Genomic DNA, 25,824 nt, shown 5'->3' on the forward strand with positions numbered 1-25,824 from the left:
ACTTGTAAGGGTACTGGAAAATGTTCAACTTAAGGGAAGCAAGGGTTGGATAAATGAGGGAGTAGGGGAAGAATGTAATTAACTTCACCAGTACACAACTAAAAAAATCACACAGTGCAAACCAGTTCTAAAGAAATATGTTTATTGAAAACTTAACATTGAGACAATTAGTAGCTTTAACACAGAGCAAGATAGCTTCAGTAACATAAGACAAGTTATTTTAAAACGTAATGTCTCAAATCTTCTAAATACTACATCTCCTCTGACTTGAAGGGAGACAGTCAAGATTATACCTTGCATAGGGGCCTGGATACTGCTAGCCCAAAAAGTTGTTAACAACTAAATATCAATTTTACAAATAATTCAATGAGCCCTAGCACATGGATTGTAATATCTTCAAACACCTAGCAAGCACTGCTTTTCACGAGTGCATGAAGTAGGAGGAATAAGCTAACAAGTGCTTTAGCTTATGTGCTTTAGTGTAAGTGTAAAATATTTGTAGGAATGGTCACAGAGTAAGAGGAAAGCCCTACAGGAGCCAATGATAAAGAGCAATAATTTGATTAATTAAATTCCTTAAAGCAAAATGACTATTATGTTACTGTATTGTAGCACTCAACTATAAGCTGTTTTGGTTTTGGTCCAGTGACCAGAACCTATGTTATAATGTGAGCATCAAACAACAATATGGACTCTTCTTAAGAAAGTCACAAACTGGAGTGACAAGCTGTGTCAAAATGGTTGACGGTGGAGGAGAGACTGAGGAGTTTCTCAAATATTCGACAGTTAAAGCACCCTATTTTTCTAGTGTAGGCAGCGTGTTTGTTTCACGATACTGTTTATTTTCAAAGACATGAAATGTGGCTGATATATCCTTTTTATTTAAGCTCAGTTTGAGGAAAGTACCAAAAAAATTCCTTTAGTTTTGCTTGAATCAGACCGAGTAAATAAATGTATAATTCAGCTCACCTGTCTAGAGTATAGTGTTGATATGACAATCATGAAGCACAAAATGAAATATTTTAAACATATCACATGCTACACCAGTCATGAGATAAGTGAGGAAAGAGAGTGCTCTAGAAACTGCCTAGCCAGCAGCCTGAAAGGGTTAAAACACAAAAGCACACAAATCTTCTATAGATAACTGTTTCTTATGCTCTACGTTAAAATGATCAAGTGTTGTTGCTTTAATATAAATGTCTTGGTCCCAGAAATACTATACAAAACCAGGTGATCAAAACAAATCTGATGTCAATTAATTCTAAGAGCTCTTAGAAAAAACGTTATTTTTGAATTGGCACAGCAAAAGCAAAGCTGACTATCAAGATACACAAGACTAATCATGCAAATAACTCCAAGTGAGATGTATTAAACACTAAGCTCATGACTGACATTCTCAATTTATAGTACTGATTTTTTTTAAAAACCACGTTACGGTTATAGTTCAAGGATACCCCATTCTAAGATGAAAGCAGCCTCACCAAAAGTTATGTATAGTTATTACTTTTTTTTTGGTATTATCAATTCCTCTCTCTCCCTTTCACCAAAGAAAAACAAAAGCAATAGAACAAAGGTTTGCATGAGTACTCATTGAGCTGTTGTTTTTTTTATTAAGCTGTGTTTTTAAAAACTGCTTAAATTACCAAACACCATTTTGAAGTTTCATCAAAAGGAAAACTTCTTTCCCAAACAGCCACTTGAGGCCTGATCATAATATTAGAACCATTCCAAATAGTCTTATTTCCAGTTTAGAATTTCAGAATGTCAGCCTTGAACAGATTTAAGCAAATCTGGTTTGTTTCCTTATCAACAAGTGAGTTAGGATATTTTAGAAACACAAGTTACTATGTGAAGTCAGTGTGAATTCAAAATATAAAAATTAGAAATTCAGTAGTCAGGGAAACCTGCACACATCATCATGCAATGAAGGACTTACCCCTTCTTTCAGTCAAGGCCTAGGCTGCCTGCTGAGTTAAAAAATAACAGTTTTGATCAAGTTATTAAAACCAGATTATACCTAAATCTTACTAGTTATCATTCTATCACATCATTGAAAAAAAAATGACCCTGTAAACAACTTGGAAATGAGATCAAAAAACAAAAATAGGTTGGGTGTGGGCAGCCTACACCTATCATCCCAGCTTGGGAGGCTGAGGCAGGAGCAAGTTCTAAGCCAGCCTCAGCAACTTAGCAAGACCCTGTCTCAAAAAACAAAACAAAACAAAACAAAAAAACAATATTTCACACTCTTTTGGAGAAAAACTGGCATCCTAGTGAGATACTAAATTATTTCAACATAACCATGAAAAGTAAATTTGCTAGCAGAGCCCATCAGAGATAAATCATTGAGCTTTGATGATTCTGTCTTACTTGCATAGACCTCTCCCAACCAAGAATTAGTGCTTCTCAGAACCCAAATGGCTTTCTAAAAAATAACTACGAAGAAATGGAAATTGAGAGAAATGTAGTAGTGTGGTAGGATAATAATATATTCTTAGGAAGAAACAGACTTGCAATTTCCCATCCTTACTCCAGTTTAAATTAAATGGTTTAAAAACCGATTTCCAATCTATTAAAAATACTTATCCTAGGTGGGAATACAATTTAGAAAATTCAGGAAAGTTCTTTGAGAGCCAAAGTTTCTGGTTGTGCCTTTCTCTTGATGGTTTGATAGTTTGATCACTAACAACCTATAGGTGGTTAACTATAAGGCTGGAGGAAAAAAATCATTGCACTTGGACTTTGACTTCTAAAATGGTATTCCAGAATTTTTAAAAAAGGTAAAGACATTTCTGAAAATACAGGATCCACACTGCAAACCACCAAATAGGAGTCCTTTATGTTAACTGAGTGCTGAAAGAATCAGCCCGAATGCTAACTCATTTATAAAGCTCAGGAGTGTCAGAGAATCAGAATAATGCACAAAATTAAAGGAAAGTTGCAGTGATTAATGCACCCAAATTTGGTATTCTAGGCTCAGGCAAAGTTCCAATACAAGTCTAGGACAACTGCATAAAATATTACAACAATCAGGGCCAGAAATAATAAGGCTTCTCTTTAGCAACATTTCTCCAAATTGTTACTTTCTTTCCATTTTGAAAAGTTTCTTTTAGAAAGAAATGAAGATTCTAAATAACATGCATTAGAGCAAAACTTAAAACTGAAGGCATTGAGTATCGATTGTCATAAGCATTAAACTCATTAACATATCCTCAAATAATCCTGCAACTCCTGAAAAAAAAGTTTTAAATTCTTTTGATTTCTCAGTCTACACTTATAATACTTTTCTTCTTCATCTTCTCCAAAAAAAAAAAAAAAAAAGTTTTCTTCTTAAACAAATTCACATATGTAACTTCCTCTGGATTCAATTTTTTGCCAACTACCATATCTCAGGGTGAAGGCTTGAAGTCTATAAATAGCTGCTAAAGAAGTAAAAACAAAACAAAAACAACCATGAGCCAATCACCTAGAAATGAACAAAACAGCACTTCTAGATAAACACATACAAAAAATATCAATGCAAACATTCTGAAATCATCTTGCTAAAATATTGTGCTTTTTTCCTTTAAATTTCAGTCTCACTATTGCACATGCCTCCTGCAGACCAGGGCTTAATGCATAAATTCTGATCTTGTTGAAACCAACCATTCTATAAAAAACGAAAAGGAATATCAAAGGAAATGTGCAAACAAAATTGGTACTTAAAGCATTTGCAAAACATAAATCTCTTAAGACAAAGGAGTTATAACTTGTTGGCAGAAAAACAGCCAAATAATTAGACCTGCTTTTTCCACTTGTCTTTAATAAGATCTTATTTAGCTTGTACACACACACACAAACTAAAGACAGATAAAGATCACAAACTAACAAAAATTACCATGTATTGAATTCAGTTTCCCATTCTTCAGTTTTTAACTATACTTCCTTTACATGGAGTTATAATCATTCCAGGTAGAAAATAAGTTATCGACATACTTTTTCAAGTAACAGTCTGGGTATCTTCAGCTTCATGTTTAAACATGGAGAACAGTTTATAAGCTGCATGTGTTAGAGAATTTAGCATTCAATCTGGGAGCTTGGCACCCGCCGCATGTTCAGGGCATGCCGATGTATTTCTTGCATCTGTCTGATGCGGTCCTTCTGCCACATTAGATTTTGAGGCATAGGATATCTCTGTGTGCCATGCAAGTACCGGTATGGGATCCTGACGTGACAAGCAGTGGCTCTACAACGAGGCTGTGGCATGGGAGGAAGGAGCATCCACCTTTTTCTCTCTGCACAGTATCGGTAGGCTTCTTTCCGGTACTGTTTGTCAATATCATCACTGTTTTTCCAGCCTCCAATAATGAAGACATCGTCTTTGTAATAACAAATGGCTGCTCCTTCAATGCTTAGGACTTCTGGAGGCAAGCTTTCAAGGATCTCATCAGACACTTGGCTGGCAATTTTTCTTACTGCCTCTTCATTTTCTAAAGAATAACTCTTGGGACAGCATGATGCCGTCTGATAAAAGTTTGAATTGACCACAGACATCTGGAAAAAGCAGTAATTGTCAATAAGTGGCAAAGATTCCACATCCTGCCACTGTCGAGTCTCTGTATCATAGCATGTAATTACAGCCTTCAACCCATCCTCAGTGTCTCGGTCCACAGGAGTGCGGGCAGCAATGTACACAAATCGGTCTTCGATGGCGAGCGCTTTGACATCTCGAAGAATCTTTGGTGCTGATTCCAAGTTGTGCCATTTATCAAGCTCAGGATTATAAACAGTCACATCTTTAAAGCCAGGACTAAAGTTGCCATGTCCACCGATGCTATACAGCTTCCCCTTAACTTCTGTTAGCCCAAAAGAATGCTTCCTTGTCATCAGACTACAAACATGCTCCCATGTATTCAAATTTGGGTTGTATCTTTCCACAGTTTTAGCAAACCCTGGTTCCATTGATCCCGCAACATACACATAGGATTCTGTTACTGCCACAGCATGTCCATCAAGGTGATTATGAATATGGGGCAGGTTCACCCATCTGTCCTCATCAACAAAATATCCCACACATTCACTTAAATAATCACCTCCTTCTGACACACCTCCAATAACCATGATCACATCCATATTTTGCCCATAGCGAGGTAATAATGAGACATGAGAAGTAGGATGCTGGAATGTGCCAGATTGTATGTTCTCAGCTCTCAGAGCATGCCTCTCCACTGCATCTGCCACCAGCTTGACACAAACTTCATTATTGGCCACCAGCCTCTCTGGTTTGACATGTCGAGTAAGATAGGTAGGTTTCATCTGGGACAACCTGAGCAATTTAAAAAGTTCTTCAAAGTATCTCTCTCTCTCTTCAGCATTTCTCTGAACCCACTTCAAAACTGTTTCAAAGAGAACCTCTTCAGAATCAACCGTAATTTCCAAGTCTGAAAGCCAATCTCGAATGAGATGGAAAGGTAAGGTATAAAATTCTTCATCCTGAATGACTTTGTAGAAATTTCTCCGTATCATATCAGCAGCTTTTAGAGCAAGTTGACTCAGGGTATACATGTGCGCTAAACTATGAATGGCCACACAATTTGAGAGATGAAGTTTTTTCTTGAGAAATTCTCCACAAAATTCTTTTAAGCGAATTAATAAGAATCTAGAATTAAGAAAAAAGTAAAAGATTAATTTTCAAATGGGCATATCTTCTGTGGTTGCATTTTGAAAGCACATAAATGAAACAAATAAAATAATATTAATCTCACATGATGCACATCTAAAAAGAAAATTCCCTAAATCAGAAAGCACAGGCTAGAAAAGAGTATACTTAGAAGTATAAGTAAAATTCACCTTTATGTAAAAATACATTTTAAAGTATTTATATTAGTTTATATATAATTATATATCATACATCAAAAATATACTCAGGTATAAAATACGTTTTTAATTTTGTAAGATTTTTCTGGAACATATAATTAAACAAAGTACAATAAATAGTCTTGTACTTTATTTTCATTTTAATTTATCATCAGCAAAGGCAAATTCCAAACCAAACTTGTCTCTGCCATTCTTTCCTAATTCCTTGCTAGTCACTGGTCTCTTCCTTTTTTTTTTTTTCTTTATCTTTTGTGGTACTGGAGATTGAGCCTAAGTGGATTCTACCACTGAGCAACATCCTCAGCCCCTTTTAAAATTTATTTTGAGACAGGGTCTCCCTAAGTGGCTCACCTGGCCTTTAACTTTCTTTCTTCTTGGGGGCGGGGGGGGGGATTTACTGAGGATTGAACTAAAAGGCACTCGGCCACTAACCCACATCCTCAGCCCTATTTTGTATTTTATGTAGATACAGGGTTTCACTGAGTTGCTTAGCGCCTTGCTTTTGCTGAGGCTGGCTAAACTGAAGATCCTCCTGCCTCATCCTCTCAAGCCACTGGGACTGCAGGCGTGTGCCACTATACCTGGCTTTGAACTTTCAATTCTTCTGCCTCAGACTCCCAAGTAGCTGGGATTACAGGCATGCACCACTATGCCTAGCCATTGGCCTTCTCTTTTGCTTTTTGCAGTATTGGGGATCCATTGGAGAAGGGTGTAGGAGCTACATGCTCAGCTCTTTTTATTTATTTTCTTTGGGGGGTGGGTACCAGGAATTGAACTCAGGGGCACTTGACCACTGAACCACATTCTCAGCCCTATTTTATATTTTTATTTAGAGAGGTCTCACTGAGTTGCTTAGCACCTCACTTCTGCTGAGGCTGGCTGTGAACTCGCAATTGATCCTCCTGTCCCAGCCTCCCAAGCTGCTTTGTTGGGATTACAGGCATGTGCCACCACACCCAGCCTCCCAAGTAACTGAATTACAGGCATGTGCCACCATACCCAGTAATCTTACATAAGGCAAGGTCTTGGTGAAAGGCTTTATCATATATAGTCTAAAGTAAGAGCAAGGCAGGAACTGTGACTTCCTGGAGACTCTGGTCAGATATCAAAAGGAAGAATAGTCTAGGCTTTATGTCAGAGGTCTTATTGTCCTCTTCACCAGAGGATTCTCCTTAGATTATCAGAGAGGATGAGGTGACTGGGGGGCTTTGTTCTGAACTAGATTCTCATTAAAGCAGAGACAAGAAGGCAAGTTCTACCATCTGAAATCAGGAAACAAATTAGAAGCACAAGAACAAAAAACACATGTATAGGACGTGTAGATTAAAAAACAGAAGAAAGTAGTTTGGCATGTAGCTGATAGGATGTTGCCTGCCCACTTAAAGTCAATTCATTTAAAACACAGAAGAGGGCTGGGGATATAGCTCATTCCCAACTCCTGTAACATCAATATTTCCTGGTAGAGTGCTTCCCTCACACGCACAAGGCCCTGGGTTCAATCCCCAGCACCACAAAAAAAAAAAAAAAACCACTACAGAAGACACACACACAAAGTTTTAGCCAAAATCATAAATCTGGCAGCATTCAGCCCAAGGGTGGCCAATTTGAGACAACTGCTTTAAGAAGAGTAAATTCTAGAGCTGAGAAGAACCTCAAAAAATATCAAGATAACTTCACCAAACTAGGCCCATCTTAATTCAATAAATGTTTGTTATTAAGGTTATTGTGCTTAATAACTACCCTAAGTATGATGATAAAAAGATAAATGAGAAAGGCTGCCTTCACCCTCTTATGAAAACATACATATTAGATATAAAACAAAGACAAGGGGGAGTGGGAAGGGCTCTAATGGCTCTCACACAGACTGGGTTCCAGGGTCACTTGATTCCTAGGCTGCCTTTAAGCTCTCTATGTTTGTCAGGTGCTACAGGTAACTCTGAGGTATGTTCCCTTAGACAGATGTTTGGAAGCACTGCTCTCTGAAAACAACACTTCACACACTTGGCATCTGTCATGTGACAGGAATTATGCTGGGGGCATTATTTTTGATCCTTACAAGTTTCCCACTAGGTAAGCAAGACCACCAACAGAATATATTTGGATGGAGGCTCAGAGTTGATGGGAAGATAAAATGAGATGTTTGCAAAGCATTTAGAATAGTGTCAGACACAAGGCAGATGCTCATCCTCCCTTCCTGATAGTTTTAAAAGTAAACTGCTTGGAGTCTTCTCTCCTTACCCTTACTTTCCCACCAAAAGGGGCAAGTCTGAAAAACACAAGGTCACAGGACAAAAACAAAGCTTCATTGAGCGCAATGACCCTTCTCTTCACATTTTCATTTAAGGAACTCCCTCTCTCAGGGATATGCCCATCCTGCCCTGCCTTCTAATTAATCCAGCCTCATACTTTATCATTCCCCCAACTCCTGTAACATCAATATTTCCTCTCCCCACCAGTTTTTAAAATTTTGAGACACAGTCTTGCTAAGCTGCTGAGGTTGGCCTCAAATGTGTGACGTTCCTGCCTCAGCCCCGGAGTAGCTAAGATTATAGTGTGCACCACCATGCCTGGCCAGCCCTACCCTCTTTATAGCAAGTCTTTGCAGGCTCTTGTCAATGCCATCACAACCTCCAGTGATCACTTAGAGGCTACTCCTTCCTTGACATTCTTCCTTTCTACACCTCTATGGGACTAGTCTCCTCTGCTAGCTTCTTTATCATTTTGGAGAATTCCAGGGTTGTTTTGCTTGCCCCTTCCCCCCTTCCCTTTTTTTACCTACACTGTTCTAAGTAATTTCAGTCATTGCATGGCTTTAATTACCATTTATATGCTATTTTTCCCTCAATCTTTATGTCTAGCTTCCAATACTTTCTTCTTAAATATAAAGATTTATGTTTAATGAGATGTTCCTGCTTGATAAGGCTTTCCTTGCATTGTTTTTCCTCATGATTTTTTTCCCCCATAACCTGACTTAACAACTCAATGCTTTTCTTCTTCTTCTTTTGGTACAGGGGATTGAATCCAGGGGTGTTTAACCACTGAGCAACATCAGCAGCCCTTTCATTTTTAATTTCAAGACAGGGTCTCACTAAGTTGCTGAGGGCATTGCTAAATTGCTGGGGCTGGCCTTGAAATCACAATCCTCTTGGTTAAGCCTCCAGGTTTCTGGGATTATAGGTGTGTACCATGATGCCTAAAACTCAAGGATGCTCTTCTAACCCAACCGTTTACCTAGATATCTCTTTGAATAAATTCAAACTGACCCTCCTCCCAAACCTGCTCTTCTGCAACCTTCCACATCTTAACAATAACTTGACCTTCACAATACAGATGTTGGTGAGGGGAGGGGCACTAGAGGTGTGGCTTAGTGGAAGAGCATTTGTCTAGCATACAGGAAGCCCTGGGTTTGATCTCCAACACTGAGGGGGAAGAGGAGATGTCAGTCCTTCCCATCACCTTTCCTTTCCCTTCTCAATCCAAGCTTTCACCACCATTCCAACAACTTACACTAGTCTCTGCTAGTTTTTCAAATTACACCATTCTTCTTGTCATCTCATTCAAAGTAAAAGCTCCTATGCTTCCAGAGGCCCTAGAGGATCAGAATTACCATCCCAAGGCTTTAGCTCCCTCTATCCAGCCACACAGCCCATAATGGCAGCTTTGCACTTGTGTCTCATACCCGAAACACTCTCTACCTTACCTCCTTTATTTCCTTGCAAAAGGTATTCGCTATCACCCAGTTTAAAAGTCAGTTCCTCTCCATCAGGGCTTTCTATGTGTGTACCTTCCACCACGTTATTTTTTTCAGAGCAATAATCATCATTCAACAGATTATATTTTACCTACTGTCTCCAAATGTAAGTTCAAAGAGGAAAGGGGCTTTCATTTGTTTTGCTCAAGGCTGGATTCCAAGTACCTTAGAGTCTAGAGTCTGCCCTGACCCATAATAGGTGCTCACTAGGTATCTGTTAAAATAGAGGATGTAAAAAGATACTGCCTTCTCACAGTCTCTGGAACATACATTCCCGCTCCCTACAAAGCGTTTTCCATAGTAATAGACTCATCTTTTAAAATACTTAAATCACATCATTTCCTTACCCAGATTCCCATTACACTCAGTAAAATCTAAACTCCTTATTCCAACGCATGTCACACACCCTTTCTTCCCTTAACCCACTAGATCCCACCTCAAAGGATTTTCCTTTTTAAAGTCCCTCCCTCCGTAAGACAAACGGGATCATGCCTGAGGATGTTCATCCTCCATCTTTGCACCAGTTTTTTTTTTTTTTTTTTTTTGTCATCTAGAGGTCGGTTTAAATGTCACCTCTCAGAAAGGTCTTTCCTCAACAACGAGCCTTTCACTACTTTTAAATGTCATCACAGCATTCATCACATACTGACTGCTGTTCATCGCCTTTGTCCCTCCACCTGCAGTCTACGCTCCCTGGGGGCAGGGCGCCTTCGGCAGAATCCCGGCTGCATCCTCCGTGCCCAACGCACTGGCTGCCCCGCAGCAGTGCAGTGACTGTGGTCCGCGGCCCCGCCGCCCTCGCCTACCTGTCGGCCAACTCCAGCACCTCGTGCACACTGCCGGTGCTGACGCGAATGCGGCCGGTGTACATGTATTCGATAACGGCTTCCACCGTGTCGGGTTCGGGCCCCGGCTCCGAGCTCCACTTGCGCATCTCCACCCGGCCCGAGCGCGACTCGGAAAACTGGCCCGAGAGCAGGGGTGTGAAGTACTCGGTGGCGGCAGCCAGCACGGAGCGGTGGGCCCGGAACTCGCGGCCTCCGGCGCCACCGAAGCACAAAGTGATGTCGCAGAAAAGGCCTTGGCGCCGCTGCTCGTTCTGCCGCCAGGACAGCTCCGAGCAGTGGGAGCTGCACTCGAAGTCCTCAGCCTCCGGGCCAGGATCGCCCCCGCTTGCTTCCATGGCAGAGATCCCGGGCCCGGGCCCGAAGTCCACCGTGCCGCTGCCTCGGACCTCGGCGGCCAGACCCGCTGAGCCGGCGGCGGCGGTCTCCATGCTCTCCATCTCCAGCACCTGAAGGGATGCAGCTGCGGCCGCCGCTGCTGCCGCCGCCGCCACTGCTGCCGCCATCTTGACGCCGCCGCGCCAGTATCCGCAGTCTCAGAACGGTGCGGCCATTCTAGTGCAACACAGAAGGATTCTGGGATTAAATAGTGCGCGCAGGGCGGAGCCAAGCCTGCGCCCGCCGCCGCGCCGCGCATGCGCCGCAGCACCGCGCCCGTCAGCCTCAGGCTCCCACCTACCTCCGGAGTGGATGGCTTTTTCCCCTTCTTGAGAGCCGCGCTCGCGCTTCACGTTTTGTGAAGTTAAAGCCACTTTGCCAGGCGTGGTAGCGCACCCCTGTAACCCCAGTGACTCGGGAGGCTAAGGGAGGAGGATCTCAGGGCGCCCTGTCTCGGAAGACTTGAGATGTAGCCCAGTGGTAAAGCACCCCCAGGTTAAGTCCGCAATACACACCATGCACAAAACACTTAAGCTACCTTGGTCCATCACCCAGTTAAACGTTCGGTCGTTACATGGGCTTTGTACTTAAAATGGCTTGGGAGTTTGATCCCCAACACTGCCAAAAATTAGTAAAATGGATTTGGAGAAAAATAATTTAAGCGGGAAAAGAAAGAAAAAGTGACCCTTGGCTAAATTGATAAGGGTGAACGGAATTATTGTTTTCTAAAAACTGGATGTTACCTAGTTTGAAATGTCACAGTGAGGACTAAATGAGGTAATGCTCGAGTCAAATGTTTCAGTTCAGTTTCGCAATGGTTAAAAAGATGAATAAAAGCCATTTTGGGTTTTGAAGCAAAGGAGTGGTTCCATTTGATGTGTTTTGAAAAATCACTGGTGCCCCAGGCACGGTGGCCCGGTGGCACATGGCTGAGGCAGGAGGATTGCGAGTTCAAAGCCAGTCTCAGCAATGGTGAGGCGTTAAGCAGCTCAGTAAGACCCTGACTTGAAGTAAAATACAAGATAGGGCTGGGGATGTGGCTCAGTGGTTGAGTGCCCCTGAGTTCAATCCCCAGTACCCGCCCACACCACACACACAAACCACTGGTGTCTTTGTGGAGGATTATAGCAGAATCAAAAGCGAAATAAGGACAGAGACAGGGTCTGAGTTGCTTGGGCTATCCTCAAACACCAACTGCCCAGCAAAGCAGGTTTTATTCCTATTTTTCTTTTCAAGGGGTGGACTAAATCCGGGGTGGTTTTGTATACCTGCAATCCCAGGGGCTCAAGAGACTGAGGCAGGAGGATCACAAGTTCAAAGCCAGTCTCAGCAATTTAGGAAGACCCTATCTCAAAATAAAATAAAAATGGGCTGTGGAATGTGGCTAAGTGGTTGAGGGCCCTTGGATTCAATCCCTGATTGCCACCACCGCCACCCCTGCAAAAAAAAAAAAAAAAAAAAAAAAAGTGAACTAAAAATTTAAAACCAAATAGTACTGAATTAGTACAATTCGAAGGAATACAGATAAAAGAATATGGATGACATGAGACAGCAGTATGCTTTAATTGTTACTATATAGTTTATTTAAACGAAACTATAATAATAAAGAGAAGAGACAGATGGCAACTACCCAGCATCTCTGGATTATAGATGCAAAGTAACTGGGACGAGTCCTTGGACCCACACTTCAGTAACAGACAGACAAGTCAGCTGCATAAATACAGAGAACATAAGACATAAGACATTCACAGCTTTTTGCTTGGCATTTCCATTTTAAACATATGTAGGTTACAACTTTACATTTTAAATTACTACTCCACGCATTTTTGACAATGGCAAAGGATGCAATGGTCCCCCACACACCCCTCTCCCCATGTAAGCAGACCTTGACCTGTAATACAGAACATTTCTGTGGGGTGCTAAATAAATCCTTAACCCATAGAAAAAGATTCTTAAAAATCAAATTAATACAAATGTTCTTCATGTTATGAGGAGGAGGAAAGGGAAGAAGAAAAACAAGACATCAGGAGATACTTTAAATGTATAATATCTTGAAGTCTCATTCCCTTCCTCCAAGCAGGGAAAAATGTTTAACTGATAGAAAAAAGAAAGTGACATCATAACATCCTACAAGGAGGAAGAATACTATTCTGATGCTTCCATATAATAAATACAGCAGGTAGCAGGTAGCAGAGCAAAATGACACAAGTATTGGCTTGGTTTTTTTTTATTTCTATGCTTATAAAAAAAAAATATTAAGCTTCTTTGTGTGGACTGAAAAGGCATTACCCATGGCTGTTGGTGTTTGGTGCCTGCATACCAGTGGCGGCTTACAATTCAGACCCATCCTATAGCAGGCTCCACTGCCAGCTGTCTGCATGCTATTTCCCAAGGAGTTCTTGTCTTCACTTTACAGTGCTAGGACTCCTGGCTTGGTTACATGCTCATGTGTTCTGGAAGAACGTATGAAATATCGTCCCATGGATGGCGATACAGCCCCTGCTTCAGTCTCTTCTGATCGAGATAGTGTCCTGAAATGGAGAAAATACATCTTTATGTTCATAGAGTCTGGAAGCCTGGTGAGGGGCAGAGGATGAGGGAGGGGGAAAAAAGTCTTCCTGACACAAAAAAAGGGCAGGCATAAAGAAATGGGGAAGTAAATTTGGATCCCACAGGTAAAACCAGCCACTTGGCAAAAGGGGAACTGTTATTTAATGCCATTTTCCTAGGCTAGCAATCAGAGCCCTTCCCAAGAATAAAGGAACAAGGGTAAAAATAAGGGGAATATTAAAGAAAGAAAGGATTAAGAATGACAATTAAGAAAAGTGTGACATCTCTGTTATAGATATTTATTTACTACACAGGTAAGTGGTGCAGCTTAACTATGGGGGCTTAAAGGGAAAAAACTGCCTGAAACAACAGTAAACTCACCAATGAAGCCCATACTTCTTCCCAGCACAAAGATGCCATTGAGGGCTCCAATGTCAATGTATTCATCAGCTTCCTCCCTGCAACACACAATCAACTTGTAGTTTTAAAATGGCTCACATGACTGTCCTCCTCCAGGCACCCAGTAACTACTACTGCCTGGGGATAAGCAGCTCTTTGGTTTCAAAATGAAAAAGAAGTGCTCTGGGTGGTAGGGTTAGAGACAATATTTGTTTTCTTTTTATACCTCTTTATATTTATACTTTCTAAATTCTCTATCGTGAGCATACATTATTCATAATTGTGTATCAGGGGTTCACCTGATGCTTTGACTGTATCCCTTGTGGCTTTGAAACTTACATTTTTTTTTTCTTTTTCCCAACCTGCTTCTCCCTGATCTCCTCCCTTTCTCCTCCCTGATCTTATCTTCTCTGATCTCTGATCTTCTTTTCCCTAATCTTCTCCTCCCTCACATCACATTCTTCCTGATCTCTCCTCCCTAATCTCATTTTCTCTGAATTACCTCTTTTAAAAAAAACCCCTGTTCCTGCTGATGGGCAGAATCACAGCTTTTGGGACAGGAGCCCCCTGTGTTTCTCCTTTGCTAGCAAAGAAATAACCTGCCTTTTTCCTTTTTCTCAAAACCATGTCCTTGTTATTAGACTGGCATTGGGGACAAGAACCGAGCTGTCGGCAACGGTTGGGAAGAAAGAACAAAAATCAAAGCTGAAGAAGAAAATGGCTGCAGTGCTCACCGAGTAAAGGACCCACAGTTCCTAAGCATGTCTACAAACGCAACTCCGATGAAACCATCTACATTCAGGATAAGATTTGGTTTCTGGGAAGGCAAAAAATTCAAAGCATTTAACATCATTTCTCTTTTTTTTTTTTAAATTTTGCACTGTTACTACTATTACTATGAGTTTTAAAATCACAAACTCTCCCATGTGCTGGAGACTGTGTCAGTTCAATTCCTAGTGTATAGTAAAGGACTCTATGGCTAGTACACACTTCTGTTGGTTCAATTTAGTTATGCAACAAAAATAAAAATTTCCAGGGAACCAGATTTTATTTTGAACATACAATCAAACTGCTTTCCATTTCCCCTAAGAAACTCACCCAGAAACACGAGTAGCAAATTTTCCCTTTATTACCTTTGAGGTGGTAATCTTCTCCACTTCCAGTGCGTAATCGAGCAGCGGAGTGGCAGGGAAGTGTTGTTTGACGTAATCTTTGAGGATCTGCACTCTCATGTCAGGGTTATTTATCTAAAAAATGGACCCAAAGTTATAGAGGAACCCACTCCAACACTGCTGTTAAGGGAAATGTTCATACTTGGGTCACAAATGGTCAGAGCCACACATCTTATTCTGGAAATGATTCTAGAACCTCATCCATGTGCACTATTCCACATAGCAGGGATTGACACTGCTGTGGTGCTAAAGGTTTTTGAAGTCCACTCATGTCTCAAAATAAACATTTGTAGGTTCTTCTACATTACACGCCTTGGAGACATTCAAAAAGTTAGCCATGCAGTGTTAAGCAGGTGCTCCAACTGAAGACCTAGGTTCTAGCCACTAGGGCCTAGTCAAGCTAACAAGGTTTTACACTCAGGAAGTACACCTGACTCTTAAGTCAGGTGGCAAAGTATCCCCACAATCTGAGGAAAAACTCTAGACCTTTGATGATGAATGGAGTTAACCATCTCTTAAAAGACCCACACCTAGCCAGGCATGGTGGCGCACACCTGTAATCCCAGCAGTTCAGGAGGCTGAGGCAGGAGGACTACAAGTTGAAAACTAGCCTCAACAACTCAAAATAAAAAATAAAAAGGGGCTATGGATGTGGCTCAATGGTCAAATGCCACTGGGTTCAGTCCCTGGTACCAAAATCAAAACAAAACAAAACAAAAAAACCCACATCTGTCAGTGGGGAAGTGAAATGATTTAGGCACACAGCAAATCCCAATACCAGTGGCATCCTCCTTCAGCAAACCCACAGACTTCAGAAAGGATGGAGTCCAAGGCCTGAGTGCTGTAGAGCAGGTATAGCATGATCTTAGACAGAGGGCCTGAGCTGTAGATTAGAAAGGCGTGACCTGTTCAGAACCTGAGCAAAGTTCTGCAGGGCCTAGATGGAATGGTCCTTAGAGCTAACGACCACCCCTGGCAGGTTCTAATATAGTCCCTGCTCATCAAGCAACCTCTGGATGTCTAAACTGAGGACTACCAAGCAATTAGATGCCTAGACGGGGGTGTCCTGGGTCACACACCTGACCCTCTTGTTTAATGTGATTCACACTCTTCACCTAGATCAATGAACTGTCCAACTAAATGAGGTTTCTGGAGTTACAGGGCCAAGGACTTACTAAGAAGCTGCCCCTACTTATAAGGCCCTAAGCAGCTGCCAACTATGTCTTCTTTCTCTTTTTTTGTACATGTAACATGTTACAGGGACATTCAGCCCTGAATGAGACAATATTAACTTTTAAATATTTATTGTTTTTCTCCACTTGTCTCTGCCAATTGAGCTTCCCTTGAAGTAATAATAATTATTTGTAATGAGGATTCATCCCAGAGGCACTCTATCACCGAGCTACTTCCCTAGCTCTTTTTATTTTTTATTTTGAGACCGGGTCTTGCTAAGTTGCTGAGACTGGTCTGAACTGAACTTGTAAGTCTCCTGAGCTGCTGAGATTATAGGCACCATGTTTGTGTTGATATTTATGAGTTTCCTACCCCATATTAGGTGCACCCATCCGAAACACGATGGAAAATAAAACAGAGCAATTTCCAAGTGGAAGTGTTAGAGCCTTCCCACTGATCTGCCATTACCACTTTCCTTCTGAAATGAGACCCAAGAAGGGGTGCTCTGCAGTACAGAGAACAGAGCGGCTCCTAACCTGGAGCACATGTAATGTGAACAAAAAATAAACCTTTGCCCTTGTAGGCCACTGAGATGTGTGGAGTTGTTTGCCACTGAGGCAAGAGGCATTATCAAGCATAAGGCCACCGACAGGTTTCTTTAACCCACACACGCCACCTCTTTTTTTTTTTTGGTACTGAGGATTGAACCCAGGGGTGCTTCACTACTAAGCCACATCCCTAGATCAGCTGCCTTATACTTGGCATCTGCCGACATATCCATAGCTTTTAGCTTTTGCAACTTAGGAGCATGGGTGTTTTCACTAAACCAATCACCTCCTGTCACCTCCCATCCTATAGTTCCACCCCCTATTAAGTAGATAGATAACTTACAGATTTCACTCGATGGCCAATACCCATAATCAGTTTTCCTTCCTTCTTCATCTTGTTCACAAACTCCATGGGGATAATGCCACTGTCAAAGGCCTTACTGAACATCTTGGCTGCTGCATCCAAAGCACCCCCAAACCGATCCCCCTATAGTAGAAACAAGCACATCCTGCCCTGAGCTTTAAGTTATCTTCAACTTCACAAACCAATCCAGGACGCCTGAACAGCCCCAGTCCAGGGTTTTACACTCAGTGGCTCCTTCTAGGACCCTGTTGCAGTCTAGCAGCCAGATGTCAAAGCCCAATGTCCTTCCTGTTCTCCTCCCAGAATGACAACTACTTACAATGGTGAGCAGCCCCGAAGTTAGGCTGGAGACAAGGTCCTTCCCAGCCCGGGCACAGATGATGGTGTTGTGGGCCCCAGAGACAGCTGGCCCATGATCAGCTGTCACCATCAGACACATTTCAATGAACTGGCAAGAGTATTTGGGCAACCTAGAGGATATACAGATGCATGGAGAGGAGAGATGGAATAAAGGCCAGTAGCCACAAGGCCACACTCCCATTCTCCCATCTCCCCAGACAAATGGCTCAAATTCGAGAAGGGTAATTCCCTTGCAATCAAGTCTCATGCCAACCCCAAGGCATAACCTCTGGACTTCTCTGTTATCAAATGCTACTTTTAAGACACAGTTAGCAATGAGGGTTTAAAATCTATTTCTTCAGCCATTTTTAGCATGTCTCTAAATAAAATACAAAATAGGGCTGGGGATGTGGCTCAGTGGTTGAGTGCCCGAGTTCAATTCCTGATATAAAAAAAAAAAAAAAGAAGATTGACCCTAGACACACTACTCAAGCTGTCCCAGCCCCACTCTTTTGATAGGGTAAGGTCACTAACTCACCTTCTTTGGAACCAGAGGAGGCCAAGGACCCCACCAATGCCCATCTCTTCCTTGAAGACCTCAGTGATGGGCATGCCTGCATAGATGAGCTCCTGTCCTCGCTCGTCACAGATGCTGGTCATAAATGAGGCAGGTTTGCGGATCAAACCCAGCTCCTGAGCAGAAATAAGGAAGAGGAAGATAGAGCTATGGTGACCACCATAGATTTCTGTAGCTCCACCATCTGTGCTCTCAGAACTGAAGTGTCCCAAGAATGATTTGGCCACTCTGGTGGCCAAGCAACAATTCCCAAAGTTCCCAAGGACTAAGTGCAAAAGCCCTCTGATTAGACGACATGCAGTATAGAAAACAGGGCACCACACCTGGTACCCTACCCACTTGACACTGGCACAAGTTCCAACCTTTACTGAGCATTTGCTGGGCCAGGCGGCGCACTAAGCGGTTTACATCCACTGGTTCATTTTAACTTCACAAAGCAGAATCATTCCTTCTATTACAGCAGAGGAAACCAGGCTGAGGCTCAGTAACCAGCCAAGTTCACTTGGCTAAGAAACTGAAGCAGGAACCTCAAAGGAGATCTTTAAAACACTTCAGATATAGCTGCAAACACCCCACCAAGAATGTATTGACACACAGAGCTGTAGAAATGGTGGAATGCCCTCTCAACCTGTTCTTTACTAAGATGAAAGGGACTGAACTCATGAACCCCCATCCCCTTCCTCTGCCTCCTGAGTCACTAGGATTACCAGAGTGTGTCACCACACCTAGCGAACAATTTAATAAACCTGATACTATTCAACTGCCTAAAGAAAGGCTTTATCAGTTTCCACTCATATCAATAATGGATGAATGCAAGAGTTTTCTCACACCTGTATAAACATAATTTATCATCAAATAATTCAATCTTTGCAAACCTATTAGGGGAAATTGGTATCAGTTTTATTTTGGTTCCTTTCATAAAGTGAAGTGGTACATTTTTTTTTATGTTGAAAAGACATTTCCTACCTATGTTTACCCCCCTCCACCTTTTTAAAAATATATACATATATGGGACTGGGATTGTGGTTCAGCGGTAGAGTGCTCGTCTAGCACGTGCGAGGCCCTGGGTTCGATCCTCAGCACTACATAAAACAAATAAATAAAATAAAGGTATTGTGTCCAACTACTTCTAAAAAAAAATTAATATATATACACATATATATTTATACCTTTATTTTATTTATTTTTATGTGGTGCTGAGGATCGAACCCAGGGCCTCGCACGTGCTAGACGAGCACTCTACCACTGAGCCACAAGCCCAGCCCCCCCAATATATATATATATTTTTAAATTGTCAATGGACCATTATTTTATTTATTTTTTTTATATATAGTGCTGAGAATCAAACCCAGTGCCTCACATGGGTTAGGCAAGCACTCTACCACTGAGCCACAACCCCAGCCTGTGCACATAGTAAGCAAGCACTCTATCATGACCTACATTCCAAGCCCTTTCTATTTTATTTTGGGACAGGGTCTCATTAAGTTCCCCAGGCTGGCCATGAACCTATGATCCTTTTGCCTTAGCCTCCCAAGTAGTTGGGAATACAGGTATGCTCCAGTGGTCACAGGATCTTTTTTTTTTTTTGGTACTTGAGATTGAACCCAGGGGGAATTAACCACTAGCCACATCCCCAGGTCTTTTTTATTATTTTATTTAGAGATAGGGTCTTGCTAATTTGCTAAGGCTGGCTTTGAACTTGTACCCTTCCTACTCAGCCTCCAGGGACACTGGGGTTATAGGCGTGTGCCACTATACCTGGTGGTCATTGGATCTTTTAACATTTACTCCTAAGAGTCCTTGTATATCAAGAATATTGGCCAGGCACAGAGGCACACACCTGTAATCCCATAAGCTTGGGAGGCTAAGGCCTTACATGACTTAGAAAGACTCTATCTCAAAATAAAAAAAGGGCTGAGGATATGGTTCAGTGGTTGAGTATCCCTGGGTTTAATCCCTGGTAACCCCCCCCCAAGAAAAGAATATTGGCTCTTCATCTATGCCCCATAGACAATTAGGCAGAGTGATCTATCAACTTCACCCCTAAAATCCCTTACCAAATGCAAAACATTTCTAAAGGACATTATTGCCCCAGCACCCTCTGTTTCCTCATCAAGTGACAGATGTGGGAGACACAGGTTGCCCAGGCCCTGTGGGACCTATATTTGTTTTACTCATCTCACAAGCTCCAGCAACAGGCAGTGGGCAAAGTCCAAGATTTAATCACCGAGGTTTCTAAGTGAGAGGTAACATCATTGCTTTTTAACTAGTTGAGAGGGCCTTGAAAAGCCAAATCAATTTAAAACCTACCCCACTGGTCCCCCAAGTTTCCCCTACCCTCACTGCTAGGGATCCCAGGCACCTACCCTGGCCCAGGAGTAGTCCATGGGCACTGTCGGGGGTGGCACCTCTTGGGCAGGAACGATGACTCCTTTGGCCACAAGATCTTCATATACAGACCTACGAGGGAGAAAGAGGCAGGGAACAACATTCATTCCTGCAGATTTTATAGATTAATAAATCTGGGCTCCTCTGTCTAACACCACAGGCCACCTCAGCTGTCAGTGGTTCATGTCACAGGTTGGATAATGAGAATAAGTGAAGAAAAGTGCTGGCCAGGACTGTCCTCACTCCTCCGCCCCATATCTCCTCAGGATGGGGCTTGATAGAAAGCTGGATCTGGGTCCAACAAAGGACAGGGGGGAGCAGAGTCAAACTTAGGAGGTAGAAGAAGAGACAATGGGATCTCCAACAACTTTTTTGGTGGTACCGGGGACTTAACTCAAGAGCACTAAACCATTGAACTACATATCCCCACTTTTTAAAATTTATATTTTTTACTTTGAAACAGTAAGTTGCCAAGGATGACCTTGAACTTATAATCCTCCTGCCTCTATTCTTGAGCCCAACAACTTAGCAATCAGAGGAGATACATTTCCATGCTTATCTCTCATTTATAGCCACCAACTTCTGGTCAAGGCTGTGGGCTCAGAAACTGGACCTGCTGCTCTAAATCAAAACAACAAAAGCCAAGAGAACAATGATCTTGCACTGTCCACACAGTTGTGCTAAATGCCTGAAAGGGACCAGAAACAATCAGATGCCCCAACGTTATAGAAGAGCCTGTTGTCCTCAAGAGGGGCTTGGAAAGGGTGGGGGAGGCCAGACTCTTCCTGAAGGTCCACTTACTGGATGATTTCTCCAAGTTCATCAAAGCTTCGGGGCACAAACACGCCTGCCTCCTTCAAAGCCTGGTTCTTGGCTACTGCTGTTTCAGAAGCCTGGTTGGCACAAGCTCCGGCATGGCCAAACTGGACCTGAAGGCAAAGGACAACAGCTTCACTGGGCTTCTTAATCCCCCAAGGGAGAAAAAAGGGTACCAGGAAACATCAGCGCTGATCACAGCTGGCCTGTGCTAAACAGTTTCTACAAATCACTCCATTTGAGCTTTAAGAATGCTCACTACGCTTGCAGGATGGATGACTCCCATATTATAGAGGAGGAAATGAGGCACAGCTCAGGAGCTTACTTGAGATCACACGGCTAACATACACTGAAGCCAGGGTACAAAGCCCAGGCCAATTCCAGAATAACCTTCTTCATACTAAGCCACATCCAGCTTCCTCTGGGGCAGTCAGTGGTCAGGGGCATGGGAAACATGGCTTAGTTTTGAGCAATATGTGAGAAATAAGATTAAAAATTGGCAATCTTGGCCTAGCTGAGTTCACAGACAGTCTCATTGTCTCATTCTACTTTTATAAAACATGCACCAACATTTTTCTTAAAAACCTCAGAAGATATCATGCAAAAATATAAATTTCCAGCCTCTTTAAAAAAAGTCACATTTTCCACCTGTAGCCCTGTATCTCCACATAGCAACAACCACGTGGAGCCAATCGGCAACTGCCCCCTTGTGTTAGAGTGAGCACTGAGGTAAGATCAAATCCAGGGGAACACAGAAGAGAGCAAGAGAGAAGAAAGGCCCATCAAGTCACATGGTAACTGTCTTTAATCAAATGATGAGGAAAATAAACTATCCTAAACATCTGGTACAAAACCCTGACTCAGGGTGGGGTACAGTGGGCAATCTTAACATTCAACCTGTACAAACATCATTTGCACTTTCTTTTCCTTTGTTTTTTTTTCTTTTTTTGATGGCACTGAGGATTGATCCCAGAGGTCCTCTACCACTGAGCTATATGCCCAGTCCTTTTAATTTTTTGAGATAAGGTCTCATTAAGTTGCCTAGGCTGATTTGGAACTTCTGATGCCTCAGCCTTCTTGGTCACTGGAATTACAAGGTGTGCACCACTGTGTTGGCCCCATCCTACCCTTTCTTGTAATTTGATTCACCTCATTCCTTTCATGCCTGCCCAGTTTTCCTTTATGGGGCTGTAACATGATAACACAGCCCGATGAGCATTTAGGTTCTTTCCATCTTTTGCCATTACCACATGGCAGTGGGCATCATTAGACTTGGAAATATCTTGCATGCATGCCCATAGGGCAAATGTGCAGAAATGAAATTACTCCTTTGAAGGAGATGTGCATTCTAAAACTGGATACAAACTGCCAGTTGGAGGTAGGCAGGAATCTGATGGGGAAAGGTCAGCTTTCTAGGGAGAAAGAATAGTGTGACCAAGGCTTGCTAGTAGGAAACACTTCAAGTTTACAACTTGTCATTGCTGTAGGAAGCCTTGAAGGCCAACTTTACTCTCTATACATATACAGCACTAAGGTAAGGCTTTATGCCCACAGGCTATTCCACAACACTGATGAACTAATTGCTGACAAGTTCTTATGTGATGAACCATCTCAAGATACAGAACTTGTCTAAGCTGCATCATAGGGGCTGCTCAAGTGTGGCCCCAGCAGAAAACAAACAGTTCAGCTTAGCGGAGAGCAAAAGCTCAGACAATGTTTGTATTTGACACCTAATATATATATGCTGCCAGGCACTTTCACATGCATTATGTCATTTTAACACAGCAAGCACAAGCCCCTTTTCCTATCCAGCCTCTCCAACATGGTGTCCCTACCAGGCCCCTCCCCAGCTGAATCTATGTCCTCTTCCTCCTCAGCCTCTTGCACTGGCCCTAAATGCCATTCATGCATCACCTTCTCATCTAAGCCTCAACTCCTACAGACAGCAAGTAGGGACTCGAGAGTTCTGTGTGGACCTTAATCTGCTGATGAGAATGTCTCTTCCAAGTGGACATAAGCTCCCGGAGAGCAGGGCCCGTCTGGGCTTTGTAGTACCCAAGCAAGTAAGGCACATTTACTGATGGAGCTAGCTGCTTAATGCAATGACCACATAGCTCCCCTCAAACCCTCCCTCTTGCCCCCACTCCACACCCATTTGTGACCTGGAACAGGGAACCACCATACCTCAGAAGAGAACATGGTGGCACACGTCCCAATGCACCAACAGACCACTGGCTTGGTAAGGCGGCCCTCCTTGATGCCCCGACAGATCTTATATTCCTCAGTGCCTCCTATCTGCCAAGGAATAGAATATTAGAAAAGTCCACAAGTTAGTGGAGCTCGTCCTGAATCATTCCAGGACCAGCACTACAATAGGAAAAATTGCCCCAAATCATGCAGGGGACAAAAGTCACTTGTGTCCTAAGATATACAACTTAGCTACAAAAATGGGAGTATGTAAGCCTTGGCCAAATGACAGAAAGTTTAGACTGGGGAGAGTCAGCCTGAAAGAAGGGAGGAATTCCAAAGAGCATGATTTTTCAGAAACATCACAGAGGAGCCAACAGTGACAACCTCTGGGCTGTGTCTCCGGAGTATGACTGACAAGAAACTGTGACCTTTGGTACACACAACCAAAATGCTTGGATTTTTAACTAAAAAATGCTTGACTCTAAAAAACTTGAGATTATGCATTATTTCTATAATCATAAAAAAATTGGAGGGGGTAATTGGGGGTTTTACCTCAGTCATAGAGCATTTGCCTAGCATATGCAAGGTTCTGGGTTTGATCCCCAGCACAGAATGTTTTTTAAAAGGGGGGTGGGGTGGGGTGGGGAGTAATTTAAAATCCTAACTCACCTCTCCAAGAACCACAATCATTTTGACTCCTGGAGTGTCCTGGTAACGTAACACGTGATCCATGAATGTTGAGCCGGGGTACCTGATGACAGCAGGGAGGACAGAGAGGATCAGAAGGTGGTCTGGAAAGGTCTAAGCAGATATGTGAAGCACCCCTGTATATACTGGAGACACTGATTTTTTTTCAAGGGTGTGGATGTCCATTGAGGTTTAGAGAAGCCCCAGGAATAACGGAGGTGGGTGAAAGTGGCAAGGTAGCAAATATCAAGAGAACTAGAGAAAGTAGTGGAATTATTTAGTTTGCAGAGGAAGAGACGGGGCACAGAATAAGCCTACAAAAAAGGTTCATTCAGCAGTATGAGATGAGAAGCACATGTGTGGTGGTTTTCAACTACATCCACAAATTTGTAGGAAAAAGTAGAACCAGATACCTTTGTTTTGGAACATGGGTCAGATTTACATTCTCATGAACAAAAGATGGCAGGGTATTCCATGACACAGAATTCCAAGACTAGGTTATAAGAGTGTCTTGGGGGGCGGGGGCTGAGGTTGTATGTAGCACATGCCTCTCATGCATCAGGCACTGAGTTCTATCTTCAGCACCACATAAAAATAAATAGTGTGTCTGGCACTCTCTCTTAAATTGCTCAAGAGAAATCACTCACTGAGAGGAGAGTGCCAGTCCTTAGATAACTGCCAGGTCCTCAGGACACTCACGAAGCCCAAAGAATAGCCAATCAGCCAGTTATGTGAAAGAGCCATCTCCAACTACAGGCAAGCATTCATCCAGCAGCCTGCAGCCCTGCTGACAACTGCAACTTCATGAACTGCCTGCCCTACTGAGCTTCTCCTGAATGCTGAACCACGGAAACCTCAAGAATAAGTATTTATCATTGCTTGAAGCCATTCTGCTTGGGAGCAATTTTTTTTTTAACATAGCAATAGATAATTAATCTATTTAGTTCATGTGAAGCCATGTTCTAGGATGGCAGGTTGTTGCTGAAATTTCTAGCCCCCCTCCTTTTTTTACAGTACTGCGGATTGAACCCACAGCCTCACACATGCGAGGCCAGTGTTTCACCACGGAGCTACAGCCCCTGCAGTTCTATATACTTTTTCTATTTTCTAATGTCAGAAGAGTTTGCAAGAGAAGTAAATCTAAGTAGACTTCTCTGTAGCTCTGTGTGCTTTCCACACCTTCAAGAGCATTATATGTCCAAGGGGACAGTACAGCAAGCAGCATTTTCTAGACTTCTATGATGTGAAACCTTTGGTCAGGGACTACCCAAGGACTAGCATTCCCTTCTGACCACCCCCCTAAATCTGCAGCAGAAGTCCTTCCTATGGGTATCCTGTCTGACACGAAGAGCCAGGGAGATGGACAAGGTGAAGCACTCTCCCAACAGCTTTTGGTTTTTTCAGCCAGACAGCAGCAGTGGTAGGAATAGCAACAAAAATAAACATCAATGGTTAGTATTATGGACTAGTGTCAGGCATTACTCCGCATTACTCTACTGATGATCTATTGATCATCATTCCCACTAACAACAACAATGATGATACTCCCATTTAATACAATTAACATTTTCTGAGCACCTACTAAGTATCAGGCCATGTGTTAGCTACTTTAAGTACCTCACTTAGCCCTCTGAGCAACCCCATGAGGTGGGAGCATTTATTTGACCCATTTTGAGAGGTAAGGATGGTGGCAGTCTAGGGAGATCAAGTGACCTGCCTAGGACACCTGCCGAGAAACAGGAAACTGGGATTTGAACTCCTCAGGTCTTTGATTTCAGAACTGGTTCTCCT

The 25,824-nt window shown here is 42.5% G+C and overlaps 2 protein-coding genes across 3 annotated transcripts in view; both read right to left on the reverse strand.

Annotated features, from left to right (window-relative positions):
* Positions 1-125: 125 nt before the first annotated feature.
* Positions 126-11,018, reverse strand: Klhl11 (kelch like family member 11). The gene is made up of 2 exons (XM_046423978.2): positions 10,414-11,018; positions 126-5,638 (listed from the first exon to the last, which is right to left on the reverse strand). The coding sequence occupies exons 1-2, from the start codon at positions 10,956-10,958 to the stop codon at positions 4,057-4,059; spliced, it is 2,127 nt and encodes a 708-aa protein (XP_046279934.1). The 5' UTR covers positions 10,959-11,018; the 3' UTR covers positions 126-4,056.
* A 1,367-nt stretch (positions 11,019-12,385) lies between these two features.
* The window catches only part of Acly (ATP citrate lyase), a 39,523-nt gene continuing 26,084 nt past the window's right edge, over positions 12,386-25,824 (reverse strand). For both annotated transcript variants that reach the window (XM_046423971.2, XM_046423970.2), the window contains 11 exons: positions 24,016-24,097; positions 23,341-23,451; positions 21,142-21,269; positions 20,319-20,412; positions 17,914-18,068; positions 17,356-17,506; positions 17,016-17,159; positions 14,913-15,026; positions 14,514-14,596; positions 13,762-13,838; positions 12,386-13,361 (listed from right to left, as the gene is read on the reverse strand). In XM_046423971.2, coding sequence (XP_046279927.1) covers positions 13,267-13,361; positions 13,762-13,838; positions 14,514-14,596; positions 14,913-15,026; positions 17,016-17,159; positions 17,356-17,506; positions 17,914-18,068; positions 20,319-20,412; positions 21,142-21,269; positions 23,341-23,451; positions 24,016-24,097 — 1,234 coding nt within the window. In that variant the 3' untranslated portion in view covers positions 12,386-13,266. The remainder of the gene's footprint in view (positions 13,362-13,761; positions 13,839-14,513; positions 14,597-14,912; positions 15,027-17,015; positions 17,160-17,355; positions 17,507-17,913; positions 18,069-20,318; positions 20,413-21,141; positions 21,270-23,340; positions 23,452-24,015; positions 24,098-25,824) is intronic.

This window comes from Marmota monax, unplaced genomic scaffold (genome assembly GCF_021218885.2).
Source record: "Marmota monax isolate L192 unplaced genomic scaffold, Marmota_monax_Labrador192_F-V1.1 WCK01_AAM20220418_F8-fsc00569, whole genome shotgun sequence".
Taxonomy (NCBI): domain Eukaryota; kingdom Metazoa; phylum Chordata; class Mammalia; order Rodentia; family Sciuridae; genus Marmota; species Marmota monax.